The 25365-nt window shown below is 35.6% G+C and overlaps 1 protein-coding gene across 1 annotated transcript; it reads left to right on the top strand.

Moving 5' to 3' along the window:
* Positions 1-11427: 11427 nt before the first annotated feature.
* On the top strand, positions 11428-19013 carry LOC145661658 (uncharacterized). Its single transcript, XM_081726983.1, has 3 exons — positions 11428-11571; positions 15492-15663; positions 17432-19013. The coding sequence occupies exons 1-3, from the start codon at positions 11428-11430 to the stop codon at positions 17878-17880; spliced, it is 765 nt and encodes a 254-aa protein (XP_081583109.1). The 3' UTR covers positions 17881-19013.
* Positions 19014-25365: the final 6352 nt, after the last annotated feature.

The following is a 25365-nucleotide window of genomic DNA, read 5'->3' as shown; positions in this document are numbered from 1 at the left end:
TCATCATGACAATGCGTCTGCACCCACGGCCAACATCACAATTCAGTTTTTAGAATCTACGGAGGTCAAACTTATGACTCATCCGCCGTATAGCCCCGATCTGGCCCCGTGTGATTCTTTTCTGTTCCCCAAGATCGAAGATCGGATGCGTGGGAAGAGATTTTGCAGCCCTCAAGAAGCTATAGTGGCTTACGAGAATTAACTTTCAACACTTGAAGAAAAAGACTGGCAACACTGCTTCCAAAAGTGGTTTTCGAGGAAGCAAAAGCGTGTACTTTGTAATGGTGAATACTTTGAGAAAATGTATTTGGTCTAGGAATTAATTCGTGCGGTTGGTACGCACACATTGAAGCTGTAGTACAAACACAAAATACATAAATACCTTAAGAAAAATATTGTCCATCGCTAGCCACCACTTTCGCCCATCTGTCAGGCAATGTACGGATTCCGTGGCGAAAGAAGTCCTCATCCTTGGAAGCGATCCAGTCAGAGACCCATGTTTCGATATCTTCTGAAGAAGTAAACCGCTGTCCAATCAAATCGTTGTTCATGCAATCGAACAAGTAGTAGTCCGAAGGAGCAACGTCTGGTGAATACGGCGGGTGGGGTAAAACTTCCCATCCGACATTTTCTAAATAGGTTTTGACCGGTTTTGTGACATGTGGGCGAGCGTTATCATGTTGAACAATAAGTTTATCATGTCTGTTCTCCCATTCTGGTCGTGTTCTGGCCAGAGCTTGCTTCAAACGCATTAATTGTCGTCGATAACGTTCTCCATTCATAGTTTCACCCGGTTGCAGCAGCTCATAGTACACCACACCTTTCATATCCCACCATATGCACAGCATAACCTTTGCACAGTGAATATCTCGTTTTGGTTGTGATGGACCTGGTTCACCTTGTTTCACCCAGGCCTTTTTTCTTTTAGGGTTCTCGTAATGGATCCACTTCTCATCACCCGTAATAATTCGATGCAGAAACCCCTTTCTGCTCTGTCGTTGAAGCAGCAATTTGCAAATGGTTTTTCGTCTTTCAACGTCTCTGTCTTTCAATTCATGTGGAACCCAATGTGACATCTTTTGAATCATTCCCATGGCTTTCAAGCGTTTGGAGACTGTTGTTTGATCAACGCCTAATGCTGCTGCAAGTTGTTCCTGCGTTTGACACGAATCCTGCTCGAGCAATGCTGTCAATTCTTCGTCTTGAAATTTTTTTGGCTGTCCAGCTCGCTCTTGGTCTGCCAAGCCGAAATCACCACTTCTAAACCGTGCAAACCACTTCTGACACGGTCGCTCAGCTAGAGCATGGTCACCATACACTTCCACCAAAATACGATGACTTTCAGTCGCACTTTTCTGCATGTTAAAGTAATGCAGCAGGACACCCCGCAAAAACACTTTATCAGGCACAAATTGCGCCATGTTCACTTAACTACAAACTGGTGTTGTTGACGCTTTAATCCACTGCCCTATACTACGAACGATACGCGATGACATGGGTTTGCAACACATGTGTGGATACACGGAACTGTGGGACGCTCCGTTCGTTGCGGCATCTCTTGTCCACCCGCACGAATTAATTCCTAGACCAAATAAGTGTTAAATTGATTTTAAGTATGTAAGTTATTTCACATCTCAAAACTTTCGTAGTGACCCTTGTATTAATCTATAGTTGCATTTATTTCCAATATACTCATATTTACTGTACACTGCATAATTAAAATATGGAATCCTAAATAATATCCATAATTTTATCCAAGGCTTATGCTCATCGAGGATCGTATTCCGAACCATACACATGAAAAGCACGTTTATGAGGCACAGAGCTACATCTGATAGAGTAGCTGTAAATACGCGTATAAAGGAAAGCATTCTGAAATACTGAATACGAACATAATTTTCAATAGATGTGTAATATCAATTAGAACATACTTTCTAAGAAAAACAGTTCATACGCGTAATGTATTGTAATATAAATAAAAGGCAACTTTTCTCGTGGCCTTTGGCGTGGGAGACCCTGGTTCGATTCCCCTGGGAGCTTATGTAGTTAGAATTCCATGTTAATCTGTAGGTCCAAGTCTCATATAACCTCACTGCTGAAAGAAACGCTAAACTCAAAATCAACTGAACTCAAATTCTAATAAGAGATTTCTGAGTTCGATTTACGACAGAAATGTTTTAAGATCTTTCGTTTAAAACTCTAGAATGGGGATAGCGAGTCAAACTTTAATCAGACATGTTAATCAACTATATTTTAACTAAAGAATCAAAATTGATATGAAGGAATTACTATACTTGAGAAATGTTTTGTCAAACTCTATATTCGCTCAAATTTCAAAATTGAGTTATTTTTTATTTATTCGTATTAATTTGGTAGTTACGCATGTACTCCTGAATCAAATTAGTGGTTACAAATAGAATCGCTACCCGTCTCGAATTTGTCAGAACAGTCCTAATTTAGGAGGAAGATGTCATTCTGTCAGGACGATAAAATGTCCCGAATTCCATATTTATTGATGAAGTTGGTAACTATTATTATTATTATTATTTATTATTATTATTATTATTATTATTATTATTATTATTATTATTATTATTATTATTATTACTATTACTATTATTTGTAGTAGTAGTAGTAGCAGTAATAGTAGTAGTAGTAGTACTATTGAAACGTAGTTTCCATCTTAGTCGTATTAAAATAAGAGGAGCCTTCAAGAATAAGGAGAAACCTCTCAACAGCGGCAGACAAGTAGCAATGTGCCTGGTAACTAGGGATGCGCACGAGTCGAGTCGAGTCGAGATTTAAGCCTGCCTCGACTCGTCTCGAGAAAATGTTGTCTTGACTCGAAAATATGTTACTGTCTCGACTCGAGTCTCGGCTCGACAGTCTCTGTCTCGACTAGACTCGAATTCGAGTCGAGACAAAATATACGAGTTAAAATATACGCACACATCAGCCAGACCATTATGACTGCCTCCTAATTGTCAGTATGTCGACCTTTGGCACGGATAACAATAGCGACACGTCTTCACATGCACGCAATGATCCTTGGTAGGTCGCTGGAGAGAGTTGACACCACATATGCACACACAGGTCACCTAATTCCCGTAAAATCCGGGGAGGGGGGCGAGGCGCCCTGATGTCACGCTCAATCACATCCCAGATGTGTTCGATTGGGATCAGATCCGGCGAGTTGGGCGGCCAGAATATCACTTGAAACTCGCTCTTGCGCTCCTCGAATCACCCCATCACACTCCTGGCCTTGTGGCATTGTGCATTATCTTGTCAAAAAATGCAATTACCGTTGGGAAACATGGTCGTCATGAAGGGGTGTACGTAGTCTGCAAGCAGTGTGCGATACACCTTGGCCGTCATGGTGCCTTGCTCGAGCTTCACTAGACACATGGGTGCTCACGTGAATGTTCCCCAGATAATAATTAAGCCACAGCCAGCTTGTCTCCGTCCCGCAGTACAGGTGTCAAGGAGCTGTTCCGTTGGAATACGTCGGATTCGCACCCTCCCATCGTCGTGATGAAGTAATCGGGTTTCATCAGACAATGCAACGCTCTGCCACTATACCAAGGTCCAGTGGCGATAGTCACGTATTCATTTCAGTCGTAGTTGCTGATATCGTGGTGTTAACATTCGCACATGAATGTGTCGTCGGCTGCGGAGGCCCATTGTTAGGAGTGTTCGGTGCACTATATGTTCAGACAAGTGTTGTGAAGGCCTGGGAAAGAACGGAAATTTTGGGTTAAAAAAACAGTTTTTCCGGTTTTCCCAAACTTGAAAAAATAAACGGAAAAGGGTAAAATTGAAATTTTCGAATATTTTATTATATTATGCTTTCAAAATTAAATCTATTTTGTATTTACTAGTTTAGGGTTAAGATAATTGAGTACTTATGTTTCTTGTATTAGAATAGGGAAATTTTGTGCACAACTCATCCAAACACTTCAAAGTTAGCACCGTGATAAAACGCAGTTACGGCTACAAAAGAAACTAAAATATAATTCTAATTAGCTTGATTAGTATAGACGCATTAAAATTATCTTGAGCAATCTTTTGAAGTTCTCCCTTGATGGAAGGGAAGTGTTATAATAACAGGGCCAGAATCATTTTAGTTAATATGTTAAATGAAACATGTATTTTATAGAGATGTCTTCCTTGTTCTATGTAAAATTTCCGGAAATTTTGAATCCATTAGAAAATATCATTTGGCCGGAAATATTGGCAAAAACAGAAAAATATAATTTAAAAACTATTTCTTGGATTGATGCTAGTCATCTTACTTGCTGTAAATTGTCTGCAGCATATATAGTAGGAAGTCGAAAATCCGAACTAATTGGGACCACAGGTAGTTCGGATTTTCGAAAATGACCATTTAGGCTTACATATACTGTACGGTATGTTCTTCTATCGATACAGTGGTTATTCAGTACATACAGTAATTACAATACCGTACGAAAGGCTACTTACATTTAATGTTTCTGAAGAACTTGCTTGTACACTAAATTACACTGATCTTGTAAGTCACACTTAAAACTTATAGGCCTAAGAGAAAATAAAAAATAAAAATATGTATGACAAACAATTACCTATAGATGAACTTTTGTAAAAACACTGACTTCACACAACGTCGACGGACACACTATTGTTTGTGAATCGCTAGCGTTATATTAAGACAAAATGTAAAAAGCTGCTACGGACCGCGTTCGGATTTTTGACGTTCGGATATCGACGTCCTACTGTATATACAATGTATTTCGCTAACGGAAAAATACTTAAAGCAACAAGATTTAATTCTACTTTTTAGTTTTCTGATTTCTGGTAAAATCCCTCTTTATTCTTTGTATATTTTTCGAATAACGCAAAAAGAGAGATGATCTTATTTACATATACACACATATACCGCGTGAGTAAATTTGAGCAGCAAGAAATATATTAAAGGGTTGAGTATGTGAAACTTCCGTTCGTTATTATTACAGACTAGCCGAATAGCTTGCACGGGGAGAATACGTTCCATTTTGGACATAAAGGGCACCAAAACTCTCACCAATGAACTTATCGAGCCCCAAAACTATTAATTCGACATTAATGTCTGTAATTTTCAATTGCCTTTACCTGTTCCCGTCCCGTCTTAGGAGTAGATGAAGTTCGGGTATTATGGAATAGTCGGGTAATATGGAATACCTCATTGTCTCGCCTGTGATGTGTTGCTTTCAAGCGGAGAGGAAAAAAACTACTGCCTCACCTTCCCATGATGCTCTACAGTCAGTCTCCTTGTGATTGCGACATTCGTTGTGTTGGTAGACGTAAAAGCTGATTTCATAGTCGTGAAAACTTTTACAGGTAAGGATTTTACAACCTGTATTTTCCTATTGAAATTTAATTGAACAACAATTCTTTGTTCACTATGACGTTGGATATACAGAGTGATACTTTGATAAGCGCCCTTATCGTATACGTTTTTGAATACGTTTAACAGGTCTTTTGTTTTCAATTTGGCGTGGAGGGTAATATGGAATACCCCAAGAAAAGCATGGTATTCCGTATTCCGTATGATATTCCGATTACAAAAATATCTATCGGTATTGGGCAATTGAACATACATTTATGATGACAATGCTAAGTGTATTTTTTTAATTTTTCACAGCAAATTTTCTGATGGTACAAGGGGTGAGCTTGGGCCCAGCGTTTATCATGTTTAATGTGAGCGCACAAAGACTGTGCCGATCCTGAAGGAGAGTATTATATATTTATGACTTTTGCAAGTAATCACATTCAGTTATGGCTTAGCATTCAGAATTTTCATATATTGTCACAGTATTTTTTGTGTGTTTATCAGAAAACTCATTTCTTTTCTATATAGCATTTGTATTCCATATTACCCGACTATTTCATATTACCCTCCAAAGTGGTTCTAAATTTTGCCCAGTCCTGTAACGAAACTTCTTTATCAACATACACATAAATAAAGCCAAATATATAAAGCGTATACTAGTTTTCCTTTTTGCTTCAATGTGCAATTTTTAACTGAGTTACAAGCGAAACAAAAATGGTATTCCATAATACCTGAACTTTCTCTACTAATGGGACTGAATTTGTGGATTTAAACGGCATCTTCTATTCATCTCAGGGACCCCGAAAAGTATGGGTTATTTTAAAAAAATTTCAGTACTTCCAGTGTACCCCTAAAAATTTAATGAAGAACTAATGGTCATGTTTTTTTTTTTCTAATATTCATTAGAACTGGACAATTTGCACAAAATTTGGAATCGACCAATGAAAACGGCACGTTTCTAGCGCTTGTCGGTTCAATATCTCTTTGTCGAAAGGACAAACATATAAACTTTTCTGTGGGGACAAACATATACGCGTAAATCTAGTATTTTAATACATATAATAATTGGAATAGTTTTATTTTCGAGTACTATATTTTAATATTCGCACTATTGAAATTCTTGAACTTATATTTTTCACTCGTTTGAAAAAAAATATATCATTACTAGTAAGATTAACCTAATACAAACATTTTTTATTTTTTTTTACTGTTTCCAGTTTTTTCGGAAAAAAATAAAAAAAACGTTTTTTTACCAACAAGTTCAAAATTTCCGGAAATTTTACAACACTAGTTTAGACACATTTTTACTTGGCCCAGCATTAAACTCTGATGTTAGTTCCGACGCGGTTCGCTGCCTGTCCTGTTTTACCAGTCTGCTCAGCCTACAATGTCCGACATATGTAATGAGGTGGGGGGCGCCCAACACCTCGACGTTTGGACGTCGTTTCCCCTTGGTTTCACCACTTGTTGAAGACACTCACCACAACACTCCTTGAACACCTGACAAGTCGTGCAGTTTCTGAAATTCTTGTGCCGAGTGTTTCTGAAGGAGTTTCTTCAAAATAGTATTAAAAATTATAGAAAGATTTTCGAGACATTCGAGTCGAGTCGAGATTTTTACGAGCTGTCTCGACTCGACTCATGTCTCGACTCGAAAATTCGAGTCGAGAAATACGTTTGTCTCGACTCGTCTCGAATTTTACAAAGTGTGTCTCGACTCGTGCGCATCCCTACTGGTAACAAAAAGTCTGAGCTCAGTTTATAATTTCTCAAGGTAGCAACAAGTAACCAGAATTACACATTTAAATGTGAGAAATACTACATCAGCAGCATTAGACCAGGGAGTGACATGGCTGAAGCAATGACAACAACAATCGGTACTGTTTCTACAACAAAAAATATATTAAAGTATTGGAATATTAACTATTTCTACTTTTTACTTTGTATGTATATAGGTATACAACAAACAGGCCTATACTACATTGGCTACATACTATTCTAATTAAACATATTTTATTATCGTATATTTTATATTTAATAGGCCTTATGTAATTTAAATGGCCTCACTTTGATTCTATCAACTAAATTTACTTTTCACTATTATATATTACACTATTATATGTTTCATATTAGGCTATATATTACAAGACATATTACAAGTACATTAATAGGGAAAAAGTTGAGTTAATTTTGAGTTTAGCGTCCCTTTCAGCAGCAAGGCTATATGAGACAGGACTTACTAATTAACGTGAACCACATGAGCTCCAGCCGGGAATCGAAGCCGGGTTACCCACGCCAGAGGCGCTTATGCTAACTGCTTAGCCACGAAGGAGCTCAATACGAAACATGAAACGCTGGTCTTCCTCCCCCAACCTAAATAACTTAATGAAGTGTTTTTACATTTTGCTTCTGAAAAGTGGCAACCTCGCAAGAGTACTACTCTATTGTGCCATTTTCATATTTGTAGCTCTAATATTTTAATACCCTTTAAAAATTCAACGCCCTTTTAAATAATTACGTATTTCGAGAAAGTTTCTTCTCTGCGTTTACAGAGTTAAAAATAAATACACTTCTCAATTAATAAACAAATTTGATATCAATTTCACTTGTATGTAACGAAGTGAAAAAAAAAAACATGGTTGGATAATAAATATTAAATCATTGAACCATTGTATCTTGATTTTGAGTAAGACAAATTATATTATAATTTATACTGTAAGTAAAGAAACAATATATATCGTAGACATAAGCCAATGTATATGAGAACTGTCAAAAAACAATATATATATATATATATATATATATATATATATATATATATATATATATATATATATATATATATATATATATATATATATATATATATATATAGTATAATTTTTGACAGTTCCTTCACTGGAATCTCCTCCTTTTATCGTCATTCACGTGTTATGATGTAACAGAACTTAATTACAATGGTATTAGATAACTCTTTAGATGTAACGTGAGAGACTTTTTTTCTTCTTTTTCGAATAACAAAAACTATTTTTCGAAACAAATAAGATTTTAAGTAATATAACGTGCAACGCGTGTCATGCAAAATAATATATATGTACTGTTAAAGAAAAAAAACTCTTTGTTTTCCTAAGTGTTCTTTTTTTACAACATATATCTCTAAGCAGTATTTGTCCGTTTATTGACAGAATATTGTTCGTGTGAAATTTGATGACACCATGCACTCAACATAAACATGTGTAGAGTACTAGTGTCTATACCTGAACAAAAAAGAATAATTACCCTTGTCGATGAGGCACGACTCAATGTATTATTACATTTTTCTTTTTTCCTTTTTATTTTTTTCTGTGATAATGTTAAGGGAGGGCTGCGAGACCCACCCACATTTTATTTGCGAACTTCATATTTCCAGGTAACGTAACACTTTTGCCATGAATTGATATTGACGTAGATTTGAACTCATCCTAAAAATCATTCTCCTTGTCTGAGCTAAAAATGGCCTAATTTTTTTCTTCTTTTGTGTGTGTGTGCGAATGGATTTAGTACTAATGCCCCTCCTTTACATTCATTCTTTGCTCGTTTTGTTGCTTTTCTTTTCGTTTGACGTATGCAAAACCAGGAATTACTTCACTTTCTTTCCCTGTTTCTGTAGTCGGCTTCGTGGCTATAAAAAGCAAATGATTGCCGATCAGAGTCAACAGTCGTTTCATCTTATTTTAAGTGAAAAACATCACGACTTTTTTGGGCTCTGATCTTGTTTTCTAAACAACTATGGCAACTACATATTGCTTGGTAAGTGAGATTAAGAACTTCAGTGTTATTCGTGAAAAGCATTTTTATCTTGGAAGGTTCTCATACAAGGAACCTGTGCTTCACGGTTAGGAAGCATTGAACAACAAAAGGTACAATCTGCTAGCATAGGTGTCGACTACTTGGGTGCTCCAGGCCTCAAGCACCCATTGAAGGTATTTAATAGGTAATGAGCACCCATTGAATTTTTGAGTTCGAATTAACTTCAAAATTACATTTTCATGCGGTAAATAATATTAAAGAATTATAGTGCATGTGATCCCAGGTTAAATTTTAGATACGGACACATATGTGTTGAATAATAAGTTATCAATACCTATTTTAGACTATTCAGGCTTACGGCATATCGAGAATCGATCAATATAACATTACAACGATAATAATAATCCGTGGGTGTAATTTTGTATAAGTATTGCTTTAAAGAAGTTGGTGTTTGATGTCGTTAATTTATATTTTTAAAAATGTAAAATGCTATACGTAAATTACAAGACAGTTGAATCAATTTCTATTTTCATTCAAATTATCCTCAAATATTCTAAAAATTTGACTATAATCATTATTATTTTAATAATTCTCTCGCTAAACGCTAATAATATCCTATAGAATTAACTTTTAATTTTGTTGCATCTGAAGGACCACATCGATCACGTTTTATTCCTAATATCTTTCCTACTACTGAAGATTCTTTACATTACGATTAGGAATGCTTTATCGCCTGTTCTATCTGTAACGGAAGCATAAAAACATCTACGTAGAGAAGAAAAACAATAATAATGTTTTAGGAACGTAAAAGAAGAAATAGTCAACATAAGTGGCTAATGAAGGGGCCGCGGTGGCTCAATGGTAGAGCGTTCCCCTCTGGTGCTTGCGGTCCATGGTTCTCCGGGGTTCTCCCGTTTCTTCCCACTTTATTCATTCCACCATTTCATTCATTTCTCATCCTCACCTTCTCCTTTAGCCTAGCCGGCATAGCCGTGAGACGTAAAACTCAAAGATTTCATAAGTGGCTAATGATTTAGACTAGCACAATAATGAGTCTGTTAGCGGTAATAAAACTAAACTTCATGAGAAAAGGGCCACTCAGATCTTGGAACTTGTGCCTTTGACGTGAAATGTATCTACCTCATCAATTCTTCTTAAAAGTCAAAATTAGCGTTGCATACCGAAATTTGATAGACGGTGCTGCTGGTGCTGTAATCGAGATACCTTGAAAGCGACATAGTGTATTGGAGAACGACCTGTAGTGTGGTGGTTAATCTTGCATGATGGCCATGCATCTGCCAACTACACCAGATCCAAGTCTCCATCGCGGTTCAGGGATCACTTTAATAGTAGGCCCCGTACTTCATAACCTCTGTGTTACATAAGGACGCATCCAGTGATAAGAAATACGGACCGCTTGGATGCCAAATAGTGTAACTTTAAAATATAAATTTTGCAGGAGAAAACTCTGAACTTCAACATCTCACGTAAATAACATCAAGGGAATGTTATTGACTATTAGCATTAGAAAATAAACTTCATAATTATGGTTTGGTTGTGAAATACAAATATTTTATTATGAGATATTGAACTTCAAAGTTTTCTCGTGAAAATTTTCCATTTTGGAGTTTTATACCAGTTAATCAGAGATGGAGTGAGTCATTAGGTCGTGGGTCAAGTGGGTCAAGATTTTTGAGTGAGTCGTGTGTCAGCAGGACGTGACACACTGCGATCCACCACCCACTCTGACCCATCGACCCCCTCTGCTCAGTGCATTGCCAGCATCTTCTGAATTTGTTTACGATTTACTTTCAAGGCCTCCATTTTCTACCCTTTCATTTGTTTTTATTTACTTACCTGAGGTGAGTATATCTAAGTGAAAAAAACTTCAAACACTTTTAGATATTGATATTTGTAACTATAATAGTACCAATAGTACTTAGCTTTCGAGACATAGTCGAATTTAACACTGTATATTTCCTTTATGTTAGCCTACTTTGCGTTGATTTGAGACTCAAATTTCATCCTATTTTCCACTGAAAGGTATTTGTAATTCAACATGGAAATAATTATACCATGATAAGTTAATTGAAATTTATCGTGTGACCAACACTTTATCATTTTATATCGTGAAAATCAGATCCACCGATATTGTAACAGAGCGGTGTTTGAGCGATTTTGCTGTAGAAATTTAAACTCCGATCCGTGATAATTTCAGAGCCTTGTTTCATTACAAGTGTAAACTCTTTAGTCAGTTAAGAGGAGGGTGTGGATCATGGGTCAAGTTTATGAGGATGGGTTGTGGGTCAGAATGGGTCACGGTGGGTCATAGGTTAGAGTTGGCCACAGTGGGTGATGGGTCAAGTTTTAATTGGAGGACGCCATCTCTGAATTTGGTATTCAAGTGGTCCACATATCACTCGATAGGTCACTTTGAGGTGAGCAAAATACATCGCTTGCTGGTAAATTGTCATGTGTAGTTTTTGAGAGAATCGATAGAAAAAAAAAAACTTTCGTGACACCAAAGTATATCATTCATTGCCATTATAAACTGACATTATTTTATTTTCCTGATAGGAATTCTTATATATTGTATATGTATCAAATTATACTGTTAACTAACTAATTGTTTATATTGTTGTTTGTATTTTCCTAACAGTGACACATGCTTTTTTACTCATATTGATTATTTGCTAAAATATTCCAAAACGTGATTTCTTCCAGAAAATGTTGTGTGGAGGGAGGACAAATCAAAATGTAAGGGAGCTGCACTGGGGCACTGTTTGCTAAACGACATGCTGTACACAAGAATGACATGTAATTGCAATTTAATTTACAGTAATTCCGTGAGGACATAGCATTTTGAGACATTATTCAAAAATATCTCAAAATTAAAAAAAAAAACATAGTCGTCGTTAATTTCATTCGATAAAGATTTGTTTTTTGTTGAGCTGAGGTTATTTCTATCCTTGATCTCCTTAACATTATCTGGAATTGATGCCAAAATATTCAGTAGCTTTTAATTTACCCTAATATGTTCAATTTGATACTCGTTCTCTTTTCAAGTAAATTATGCAGGACAAAACATTAACTATTTATGTATAGCTCTCAAGAATGGCAAAGGAAATTAAATGTCTTACAATAAATACATCTTCCCGTCAACCAGGAGGTGTGATCTTCAGAATAAACATTTTCATGATGGGTCATTAAGATTAAAGCAATTGACAGTAGGTGCAATTGATTGATAGAAAAGTGAAAGTTTGATAAAAACGATATTACATTGTCTGCAACAAGAACAACTTGGCTCTAATTCGCAACTCTATGCTCATCCCATCTAAATCACTGTAGCACAAATTTTCTTTCAGCTTATTCTGTACGTAAATGTGTTAACAAATATTTTAAAAAGCCATTAATAATTTCAAACAGCCATAATATTTATTAACTAACACACATAAAGCAAGTGCATTTTCCTCATCACATGTTCGCATTTACCAGGGGCAGTTCCTGTATCTTGTAACATCTCCAAATCTTTCATGCATCTTCCTGCAATGTTTCGAATTTTAGTTATGCTGAATGCCACTGTAAATAATTCCCATAATTTTAATTTAGCAAATATTAGAATAGAGATGTAAATATTTGAACTAGAAACTAATACAGATTTGTTACTGATCTTTTTTTTTCTTTTTGTTATTTTAAATTCCACAATTTTTATTGCATCATCATCTACTGCTGTGCATTAATGATGTTAATTTGTATTGAAATCAGTGCATTAAAAGTAATTCCTTAAACAACGTGATTTCCGATTATATTAAGTGAATTTTTAGAATGTCACCTAGGTAATCATCATCATTACAAGATTTCCATCAGTAAAAAGTTGTGAGTGTTCTATGCACATGACAGATAAAGAAGTCTTTGAAGTCTTTGAGTTTTACGTCCCACGGTTATGCCGGTTAAGCTAAAGGAGACGATGATGATGAGTGATGAATGAAATGGTGGAATGAAGAAAGTGGGAGGAAACGGGAGAACCCCGAGAAAACCCACGCACACGGTATTTGTCCACCACAAAGTTCACTTGGCGGGGGCTGGTATCGAACCCGGGACCCCAAGCACCAGAGGTGAACGCGACAGATGAAGAAATGTAAAAGACTAGTGTCACGATTCTAAAGCAGAAGAAAACGAGAGTGCCTTGAGAAATCTCGTACAGATAATGTTTACTGCCACAAACTACAAGAAACGTTGTATGTCTGGGAGGCTATATTAAAATAAGTTTATTCCTATGTTGTTAATGTTTAACTTTTCTCGATTTAGTGTTAAAAAGAAAGTAGTAAATACTAATCGTACAATATTAGATAAAGAAATAAAAGACTTACGTTGTCTACTTAAACATTATACTCAATATGTAATATCTTAGTATTCGTTCTGAAAAAAATCCGTTCTCCAGACCATGGTATATTATACAAATATACGAAATCCTCTTGCTTACTACAGAAATCAGTACGGAACATACGTTATCCATATGCTACATACGCACTGCCCTTAGATGTTACATCATGCCGTTGCAGGATGTCTGACATCTAACAGTTTTCCGTATGTCACATGCATATACGTATGTTACATTCCTCAGCGATATGTTATATACGTCCATTTGTATGTGAGATCCTGACCGCCTATATTGTTTCATACGGAAAGTAATATAGATGGAACACTTATACGGAAAGTATTATAAAAATGTGTTTTCAGTTATACGTCTGCTGTACGTTAAGTCCAAAAACTACAGGAATTACGCATGTAGCCTACCTTTTTAAGTACGCCACCTACATTTTTTTTCTCAATGTGACAATGCAAGCTAAAATTAACATCTATTTGGCACATTCCTTTTTTACTGCAGAACTGATTTCCACTATTTAAACTCTTCATAAAATATAAGAGAGCATGTAATTAATAATAAGTTATTAAAGTGAAAATCTACCTTACTCCTTCTCTGTTATTATATTTATTTCTTTACATTCATCGGTGTATAAGTTCGCTACTTTTCAATAGGTGTAATTAGTGGTCAGTAGCATGAATGTTTAACTCTATAGAAATGAGAGTGTAGTTTTTATAGAAACGAGCAATTTCGTTATCGTTTCTTTTATTCGACACGTTTGGCATTCCCTAATCCCTAATTTCAACAATTTTTTAGTTAAAGTTATTTTAAAACATATGGTCGGAGGACCTTAAATTAGAGAATGATTTCCCTAAATAGTTTACAGTGTAAATATTATATTCTTTATTGCTTTACTAGCATTTGTCGTTGCCGAGTTTTAATTCGGAACCTGAAAAAAAAAAAAAAAAAAAAAAGGAATTGCACAGGAATTTATCCTCTGATGTTATATAAGCCTGCATAACAAATATATAATGATGATTGCATACCAGATCCTTAGATGGATGGATGGTCTTCAGGAACTAACATAAACTTTTACAAATTTTAAACTTCCCATCAATATCCTCTCGAGCAGAAAATAAAAAAACGGCTTCATACAAGATTAGATCTTGTTAAGATATACCTATGTACAAAATGTGGTGGCTTTAGGTGACTTCTTTCTATGCGAAAACCTAATGATAGACACACACATACACATTATTTTATAATTATTAAAAATTATAGACTTTATTTTTTGATAAACATTTACAAAATTTTGAGTTATTGTCGTGGTTTTCAAAATAGAAAGCAGTATTTATTTGACTTTTCAGAATGCACAAGACAGAAAGCCTGGTTCTATCGGTTATTTGAAAGCAGAGTGGTATTCAAAAGTTTATCAAGCGGGGTTCAAACACCAAAGTTCATTTCGTTTCAGAACACGCTTGATGCACATTTCTTAACAGTTTACTTTTCCATAATATTAGGCTAGTATCAAATTCATAGTTTTCGCGGTCGCTGAGATCAATGGTAAAACTCCGATTGCATTAACTTCCAAAATCACTCTATTCGGTTTCTTGCCGTGAGTTAACTGAGGGGATACCGAGACGTAAAAATAATCTAAAATGACCGATATTATTGTTAAATCCAGTTTTCGCCGTCGCTGAGATCAATCGTGACACTTCCATTAGCGATGACTTTCAACTTCAGCCACTATTGTATGCTGGCCGGGGTTTATCGGGGGAAGAGTGTTACTGAGACGTATAAAAATAAAAAAAAATCCAAAATGACCGTTATTAGTGTCAAATCCATAGTTTTTGTGGTGGCTGAGATGAATTGATATACTCCCACAGGAGTTGACTTTCAAATACAGCCCCCATGCGAAGAATGAGTACCGTATTTTCAGTTAGTATTTAATAAAAAATCAATATTATTATTTAATTATCTTGTCTTACACAGGTTGTGCTGATTGCTGCAGTGCTAGTAGTGACAAATGCAACTCCACAACATCAGCAGAGTGAACCACATACGAACGGAGTAAAAGAGAAAAAGGATATCGGATTAAAGCTACAAGAGGCTGCTGTCACTAATTCAGGAGGGCCTGTCACTAGGCAGGTCAATCCAGCCTTTGGTAAGCATAGAAGGACACTCTTATCTTTATTCTACTAATTTATATAGTTTTCACTGTCTTACGTTTCAGCTACAAGAAAAGCTAGTAGCAATATTTCTGAGTTTCCATTAGTCACTGAGGACATAACATTATCTCCTTCATATTATTTCACACCTTATTTCTTCACAGAATCAACAGTTAGTTTTTTCACTTGTTAACTAGAAAATTGTATCAAATTATCAAGAAACTGCTGCGCGATTTTTTAACCATGATTAATGTGCTTGCAAATAAATTACCGAATAATTCCAATATTTTCCATATCAATGTTTATATATGAGTGTAATCTCAAATGCATAACTACTTTAAGTTCAAGCAGTTTCTTTGCGCTAGTTTCAAGTGTTTCCCACAGGAGTGTTTTTTAAATAGATCTCTTGTTAGGTAGATTACATTTATATGTGAACAGTATAAAATTAAGTATTTCGGACTATATTGTTCGTAAATATCAAAATACTTCTTATTACAAATTTTACTTGCTACCGGCATTGGTTACGTTAATGTAGAAGGAATTTTGTAATTGAATTAGGCTAAACATCATCTTGTACAATTCACATAAAATTGTATATACCTAATCACTAGCTGTGTGATATTTTCCATAAATAGAAGCTTTGCTTTGTTATAATTAAATACAAACAAATGTGTATATACGATTGTACAGTTATCCTGTACCATTTAGTGTCTGATGAAGCCAAAGAGTAGTTGGTGAAACTGTAACACGTGTTGAATTTTAATGAAAATATATAGTTTTACTCAGCAAATAATTAGTTTGCATCTAATCACTGGATTTATATTTCGTAAAGCAAAAGTACCGTTAAATATGCATGATTAAATGCACTTGCAAAGTAAAATTCAAATATGGAAATGAAGAAATGAAAAGGTTACCGGATGGAGGCAACACAATCCCAAAGTTGATTAATACATAAAGACGTATGAGCGGAAGAAATGGGAAGCGATAGTGTTTCACCTAATGCCCTCAGGAGAAATGTAGATTTATATTACAAAATTCAAGCTTTTGAGGGGGCAATGAAATTATTGATATCATTTTTAATACTCATCTACCTATTTACTTGTGTGGAAATTATTTATTTGAACCCAGGTTAAGAACAGTTAATATATATATATATATATATATATATATATATATATATATATATATATATATATATATATATATATATATATCTTATATCAGTCTATAAAATAGTAAAATCTATTATTTCCAGATGGCAGCTAAAGTCGATATTCATTGACACTAACATTACTTATTAGTGTAGTAATCGATTCAACTGCTTCCTGCATTCGTAGAATAATACTAATGGCTCCAAGTTAATGTGCGACATTGCCACATTGTGAAATTTTAATTCCCCATAGCGGCTGAAGGGGGCCCCGGAGGGCATATCATCATATAATATTTTCGCTTTATTTTGACCAGTATAATAGTGCTCTATGGTCCGTGGGCGCCATTTTTAGAATACTCGCTTATATATATGATATAAATGTTGTATTTCTCTTACAGATATAAATTGCTGATAATAGTTACTATATGTATAAAGTATGTATACACAGGTATTTATTGGCTACCAGAATGAAAAAGAACCTATTTCTTTTGTTATTAATTACACTACAAAACTAATTAAAAGAAACAGTTAACTAATGAATGTTAGTTATAACCTGTACACTATAACGCAAGTTTGAAATTTAATTTAAGAAAATATTTTTTCTATGTTCATAGGTAATCCAGCATCAACACCAGCATACAATCCCAATAATGGAGGACCGTTCGGATCAAGAAAATACAACGGTTATAACGGATATAATGGATACAATCCTTACGCAGGATATCCAGGCTACCCAGGACCTTACGGGCAATATCCTGGTTATCCTTATCCTCCTTATCCTGGTTATCCAGGTTACAATGGTTATCCCGGCCCATATCCTGGATATCCTTATTCAGGATACCCAGGATACCCTGGGCCATACGGTTTTCCTGGACCCTATCCAGGAGCTTACCCAGGATATCCTGGAGCTGCACCTTATAATTCAGGATTCAAAGCTGATCCAAGATTCGTTCGAGGGTATAATCCAGCAACGTACTACAACCCATATTACTTTGGTTACAATGGATCCAATTCTCGCCGTGCTGCTGGTAATCAGCAGAATAATGGTGACTCGAAACAATAGAAAACTCGTTTAGAAAGGTGGTTGAGAAGACGCAATGCAGTATAGGTTACTCAACATAATAGTGCAGAAACATACTGCTCACTGACTGGTGAAGAAATGAATAAGCATGAAACGAATACCTTCTTTAATAGTTGAACAATTCAGTGGTGCACAAGACTTTAAGCTGTTATGAGCAATTGTGTTATCTTCTGAAGACAATACTTGTATGAGTGACTCTGCTATATTCCGGTAAACTTTTGTAAACTGTTTAAGGAGGTTTGACTTACTGCGACTCTGTTAAGATGGAAATCAATAACAAGATGTTTGTGGACTTTCTTTTAGATAATAAATTCGACTTTAGGAGTACGAAGAAATAACTTATAGATATATTTTAATATTCTTTTGCGTCTGGTTTAAGCGCATTCAACTAAGCAAATTTATACTTAATACAAACAATAAAAATGTTTCTGACAGTGTACTCATTAACTGCGTAAAAGTCGAGTGATTTTATCTACATAATAACTGATCTTGTAAATAATTTTACAGATAAATTAATATAAAGGTCACTCTAAAGCAAAGCATTTCCTTCACATATAAACATGAACTAATTTACGAATTTCCCCTGTAAATTCTATATAGATTGATACATGTATATTCTAATGTGCATACACATGAATGTAAAAGTTCTGTCTATAGAAATTAGTACAGTGTTATTACATTTGATAGATAAGTACAATGTGATTTTAATGAACAAAGTTTTTCATGGTAATTTGCACTATAATATAAAAATTACTTGGGAATAAATATATCTTCGCCACTCTGTACTAGATGATGCATTTTCTGACTTTACTATTTCAAAGCGATATTTTAGTATCGTTTACACTTTAAAATCGTCAATATTTCATTGTGCAAAAATCTTTAGAATATATATATGCCATTTCTATACTGCGCTTCGACATTACAGTATTCGACAAAAATCCATTTTCACCGCATTTAATATTTGCTAAGAATATTTTATTTTAATGAAACAATTGTTCTATTATACTCAATATTTTATTGCTGCCAAAATGTTATTTGAATTGTGCCAAAAAGATAGTAAAATTTAATATATTAAAGTATGTTTAATTTATAAAGTGTAAAAGAAAAATCATGTATTTTAATGAACTATATAATATGTACCTTGAAAAGTACTTAATAAATATTCTTTATAGTATACATATTACGCTTGTGTTTAAGTATAGCTATAGAAAATAGAGGCATATAAAAAGCGATACTGTTAAGATATTTTTATTCATGTTCTCAAACGTTTTGTAGCAAGCAAAACTTATTCTTAAAATAATTCTTGTTTTTAGAAAATGAACGTAGATTTTCGTGATTCCGGACATACATGTTACAGGGGAGCCAGTAAGAGAAGGTATCTGACAGTTCGCAGAGCTCTTGCTACTAGTTGCTAGTGAAGACTTTTTCGGTGTATCTATAATGGCACTTTTCTTAATGGTGAGAAAAAGTGACCGCGGTTCGTAACACTACCACCAAAGTAAGGGCTGAATTTTCCCTCCGCATGTGGTAAGAAACTTCAGGAATCATCTAATGATGGCTCCTCAATAGCTTTGTAAAACGTAACCGATTTTGTTTCTAACCTTGACACCTCAAGTAATCATAGTTTCAAGCAGTGGTGCATGCAGAAGAGTTACTCTAGGGCAATTTTCAATTCACGCGGGGTGAGGGTTAATATTTGCGAAAATACTACTAACCCTATTGAGCATGAATAGTAATATGAAGCTGGGGGAGAGGATATCCCCTTGGGCCATTTCCTGAAACTATAACTGATTTCAAGGTTATCAGGTTATTAACACTCCATATATATATTCCCATAAGGTCGTGAGAGCATATTTTGAAGAACTTCTCTTCCTCCGAAGTTTACAGTGAATAAAATTGGTGTCTCTAAAAAGTCTTCCTACTCTCATTAAAAAAGAAAGAAAGAAAATACAAACACAAATTCCATTCTTTACCTTATTTGTTTCAGAAGACTTTATACACGAGATGACTGACACAAGTAAAGAATTACTCAAACGAAAGAGAGAGAAAGAAAATATATACAGGCATCATCCATTGCCATTCAGTAGCTGAACTCCTCTCCCCACTCCCGCACCCACCGCATTAAAACATGCCCAGATTCGCGGAATTTCTTTTATTAGAATCACGCTAAATGGGATTTGTAAGATTGCAATGTTAGAATATCCGTCCATTACTCTACACGATAACTCTTAAACGAAAGGGAATTCTTGAATTCAACTTTTTCTTCCTTTCATTAATTTTCTTTCTTTCTTTTCCTTTTTCCTTTTTTGTTTCTGTTTTATTTTTGTTTTTGTTTTTGCAATATATATTTAGAGTTCTTTAATTGTGTCTATTCGTTAATATTTTTTAACGGTAACGGTGACTTTATGGTACTACATAGTTTTAAATCAATGACATTTCCTAACTTCTATGCAACCTGTACAACAGTAAAGCATTTTGGTTGTCTATGATAAAGTCGGCATGGCCTAATGATCCCCAGCCGGTTGCCTTTGTATGTTTAAAAACGCCGTACACTATCATGTTTTTATTACGTGAAAGAGTCAAATGAGGACGCGTGAACACATGGTAATACTAACCATCACGACTTGAGCTATGTTGCCAAATCTCTCATGAACAACAATCAGGGTTGCAGACTCCAAACTAAAATTTTTGTTCGTTGATCCTTATTCCTACATAGGAATAAACATCAATAATTATTTTTACTAATTGCCATTTTTCGTATTGATTGGGAAGGCATCTGACTTTGTGACTACATTATAGAGCCACCCCCTGGTTATTCTATACCACAAATTGCTAGTTCTAATTCAAATACCTTTCTAATTTCCTCACAGTGCTATTTAAACTCTAAAGAGAAACAAAACTTGCTGACACGAAGCAATGAAGAGTTAAAATCTAATCAAAAGTTTTAAGTCGGAGTGGTCAGCGTATCGCAAATTGTTTTGCGTTGTTGGTTGTTTTTTCATCTTCCTTTGTTCAAGAAGGTCCCCGATTATTTTCATGATGTGTAGTGAATGTTACACTGCCAACACCATCTGGTTTTATATATTAAGTACTAGCCAGTAATAAATATGATCTAAACATTGAAGTTTCTTTGCTTGATGCCATAGCAAATCGAATGTGAAGAAAATCGTAACTTACACACACATATTAGCTTGCTCAACATCTTCCTCTTTTAACAAATATTATAGTAATAGAATAAGAAATGTTACAATTTTACAATGAGTTACAACATTATATTTCTTTTATGATTAGAATTTGAGTTTAACATCCCTTCCAGCAGTGAGGCTATGTCAGAAGTGAATCTCAGCTAAACATGGTACCTGAAGCACATAAACCATCGCCGGGCATCAAACCCAGGAGTCTACTTCTTTTCCTTTTAGATGAGCAATAAGATATACAGAACTTGCAATCGAATGTTGAAAATGAAAATGTATAATTAACTGCTGATAGTCATTTGGGAAGAAAAAGATGAAATCGTTGCTTCTCCGCGAAGGACGGAAGAAATATACGTGGATCTTTTAAATTAAAATTACGTTTTTTTTCTTTTCTTCAAGTTTAACGTTTACGCTTGAGATGAGAATAATCCAAGGCAGAGACATCATTTGCGGAGGGCAGAAATCCCGCAATTGCCTCCCTTAGCTTTCAGAAAGACCTGATTTTAAAAAACTCGCACTGTTTCGGTCAGCGTTTCCCAACATTTTTCAGCTTGCGGCACACTACAGGTGTAACTTGAATTCTCGCGGCACACTCTTATAGATATTATTATTATTATTATTATTTGTAAATATAAAACACCGTGGTATTTTTTTTTCTGTGATTACTGATATCCTTTTCACAGAGAAGAAAGCTCGATCACTTGTTTTTCTCTGTGGTAAATCATTATGCTTATTTTTCATTCTAATTTAAAAATAGAAAACAATTACAATGAAGTATAGCACTCAGGTTTTTAAAAATACACTTTCTTTTACGAAAACTGTATCCAAACTTTCATTAAGAAGGAAGATCATAAAGAACAAAGAAACAAATCTCTTGTACTTTTAAAACACAAATGTAGGTAATTTCTATCCGTGTTTGTTTTGCCGAAAGGATTGAATGATATTTTAAAATATCAAGTTACGAAATAATCTGCAACAATAAAAATGTACAGAATATTAACAGAGTATGAAACTTAAAATTGTAGATTCATAGTGGAGGTTCATAGTAATGTGAAACAGATATACATTTTTAATCATAAATATAAGGTGAGACTCAATGTCTTGCAATTTGATTGTAATAGAATTAATAATTTTGTTTCGATTTCCTCCCAGCACACCAGCGGACTATTCGCGGCACACCGGTTGGGAAACGCTGGCCTAGGTATTTTTCGTAACAGGAACTACCAACGGGGAGTCATTTTGTCCCTACCTGCTAAGATTACATATATCACGCAAAACTCTCACAAAAATCTACAGTGACTGAAGTGAACAGTACACGGAATAAGACTAATCGCCAAATTGAGAAAAGACGTGATACAGCTATTTATTACACTGTCACCTAGAAGTGACACTTGTAAATGTCAGTCACATCTCCTACAAACGGGGGAGGACGTACTTTGTGCACACCAACTTAATATAACAAATTTATGAAACAGACTAACGTTCAACTTACCCCACCGTAAGGTATATGCTTTAATTAAACATGTTGAGCAATAACATATATATATATAAAAAGAAATGATTAGAGGAGTAATTACAAAAAAAAATATATTGCAGTGGGCACAAAATACCCCATGTTGGTAGTAAGAAAGTTAATACAGTAACGAAAAAGTGAAACTCTTATGTTCATGGATATTCCTGGCCCTTCCTGGCAAAACCTGAAATGATGCTATTGGTCTAAGGGAAACAGCGATGATGATAACGAGCGAAGTGGTGGAATGAAGAAAGTAGTAGGAGACAAGATAACGACGAGAAACCCATACATTCTATGTTTGTCAATCACAAAGCTCACTTAGCTCGAACCAAGAACCACATGAAACAGACACCCCAAGCACGTCACCGAATCTGAAAGATTATATATATATATATATAGAGAGAGAGAGAGAGAGACGAAAAAATCAGTGGGCTGTGGATCATATGTATTTTGTAATTTGATATAGGCTACGAGTATTTTAAGAAATCTTATAATGGTAATATTAATTATTATCTGATAGTCTAGTTCTTATCTTATCTATTGCCAAATTTTATCTTTTGCGTATTTAGTACATTAATCCCGATGCGATTCAGGACCTTGGAAGAGAAAGAGCGAATCCTGAAATCAGGGTGTTCGGAAATCAAGCTGAAAGTTTTCCAAGTACATTAAGATAGCAAGGGCTAATCTTCTCTTATCTAGAAATTGTGACAATACTAAGGGCTAACCAGGACAAAATGTTGTACCTACGTGTGGTCCAGAACTGTCTGATGTCAAGAAAAAACAAAAAATTCGATTTTTCAAGTTCACCCTTTCTCTTCCAAGGTCCTGATATTATATTAGGGTAACCAAGAAAGTTTTGTCGCTTTTTGTGCAGGTCTGTGTTCAATTGGCCCTTACACCGTGAGTTGAATGCGAATGGGAGATAAGGCGAAGGTCAGTTGTTGGTAGGGTATATCCAACATACTACCTCGTTGTGCCAACATACAGAGTGAACATGGGACCTCCGCAGAGCGACATAAGGGCGTGTATGCTATACGAGTTCAAACTGGGGTCAAACGCTGCTGCAGCGGGGCGGAACATATGCCAGGCCCTTGGTGAGGGTGTCGTGACTACGCGGACAGTGCAGCGGTGGTTTAACAAGTTTAAGAACATCGACGAAACACTAGAAGACGCACCAAGTGCCAGAAGACCAACACATATACAAAATAAAGATTTTCAGGCACCAATTGAGGCGAACACTGCCCAGACATATGTGAAACTGGGACTACAATTCAGTGTGAGTGGAGAAACTACTCGGCAGCACATCCATCAACTTGGGAAGCAATACAAGTTCGGTCGATGGATCTCATACGATTTGACTCCGGGCCACAAGGCAACGCGACCAGACATATGTGTTTCTTTGCTGTCACGTCTGAGGAAGGAGCCATTCCTGGACTGGGTGTTGACAGGTGAGGAGAAGTGGGTTCTGTACGAAACTCCACGGCGCCGTCATCATTGGTTAGCATCCCATGAACCGGTTCCAAAACAGCCGAAACCAGCACTGCACCAACGTCCTCCTGTGTGTTTGTTGAATTGCTCGCGGCATCTTGCATCGGAACTGCTACCAGCTCGTCAGAATATCAATGCAACTGTGTATGGTCAGCAGTTGAAGCGGTCCAAGAAACTCTAAGCTCTGGAGCCAGGACTTCTGAATCGCAAAAAGGGTCCTCCTGTTACAAGACAACGCTAAGCCCCACGTGGCTGGGATGACTCGAGACACCATTCTACGCTTTGGATGGGAAACACTATTGCATCCACCATACTCCCCAGACATTGCATCGTCCGATTATCACCTGTTCCATTCCTTGGAGAATCACCTTAGAGAACGCCAGTTCAAATCCCTAGTAGAGATGAAAATGCAATTGATACCTTTTTCGCTTCACGGACCAGCAAGTTCTATAGCGACGGAACCCATGGCCTTTCAGAACGTTGGCAGAAGGTCGTCGATGCTGATGAGGACTATTTTTGTTTTTCCAGGTCGTCTTAGGTGATATATCGATGTTCGAAGGTGGTGGATGAAAATGCGACAGAACTTTCTTGGTTATCTTTATATATACATTCTTGTCTGTACTGAGTTTGTTAACTTCTCTTTATCCGTTATTTGCATTGAACTGAAAGTGGCGAATTGAATGAAAATACTTTCGTCTCATATTCATATGATTTAGTGACACCTATGTATAAAACCAACCACTGAAGTGCAAACAATCTTCGTCAGTATGGATCAGGGATATGGCGGAGTTTCCAGTGTCGACACGTCATTACGTGCAGTGCAGTGATAAAACACAGAATAATGTTTTGTCTTGTGTTTCATGTCATACACGACTTCCAATCAAGTAGAACAAAATTCAATCAAATCGAATATTCAATATTCATGTTATTTTCTTTTAATTACAAAGATCTTTAATTTCTTACGTGCCTTTAATCCTTTCGGACTCAGATCATTTTTGGCGTTTTCATACATTTTCAGTTAGTGACTTATTGCTCAAAAACTGTTTACCCGATTGATATTGATAAGGCCTTTCTTTTTAGAAGAGGGATGTGGCTATTTTTTGGTGTAAGTTACATTGCAGTGTTGCCAGCGGAAAAGATATTACTGAGGAAATATAAGGATGAAATTTACAAAAAAATTCCCTCACCGAATTTCAAGACTTTTATAGCTGGCACCAATGTCACTAAATCACCAATGGTTTTAAGTTATCTAAACAAATTCCTTGGTGAGTT

This window comes from Thermobia domestica, chromosome 10, assembly GCF_964235325.1.
Source record: "Thermobia domestica chromosome 10, izTheDome1.hap1.1, whole genome shotgun sequence".
Taxonomy (NCBI): Eukaryota; Metazoa; Arthropoda; class Insecta; order Zygentoma; family Lepismatidae; genus Thermobia; species Thermobia domestica.
Note: the sequence above shows the minus strand (reverse complement) of the source record. Positions and strands in the feature narration are given on the sequence as shown.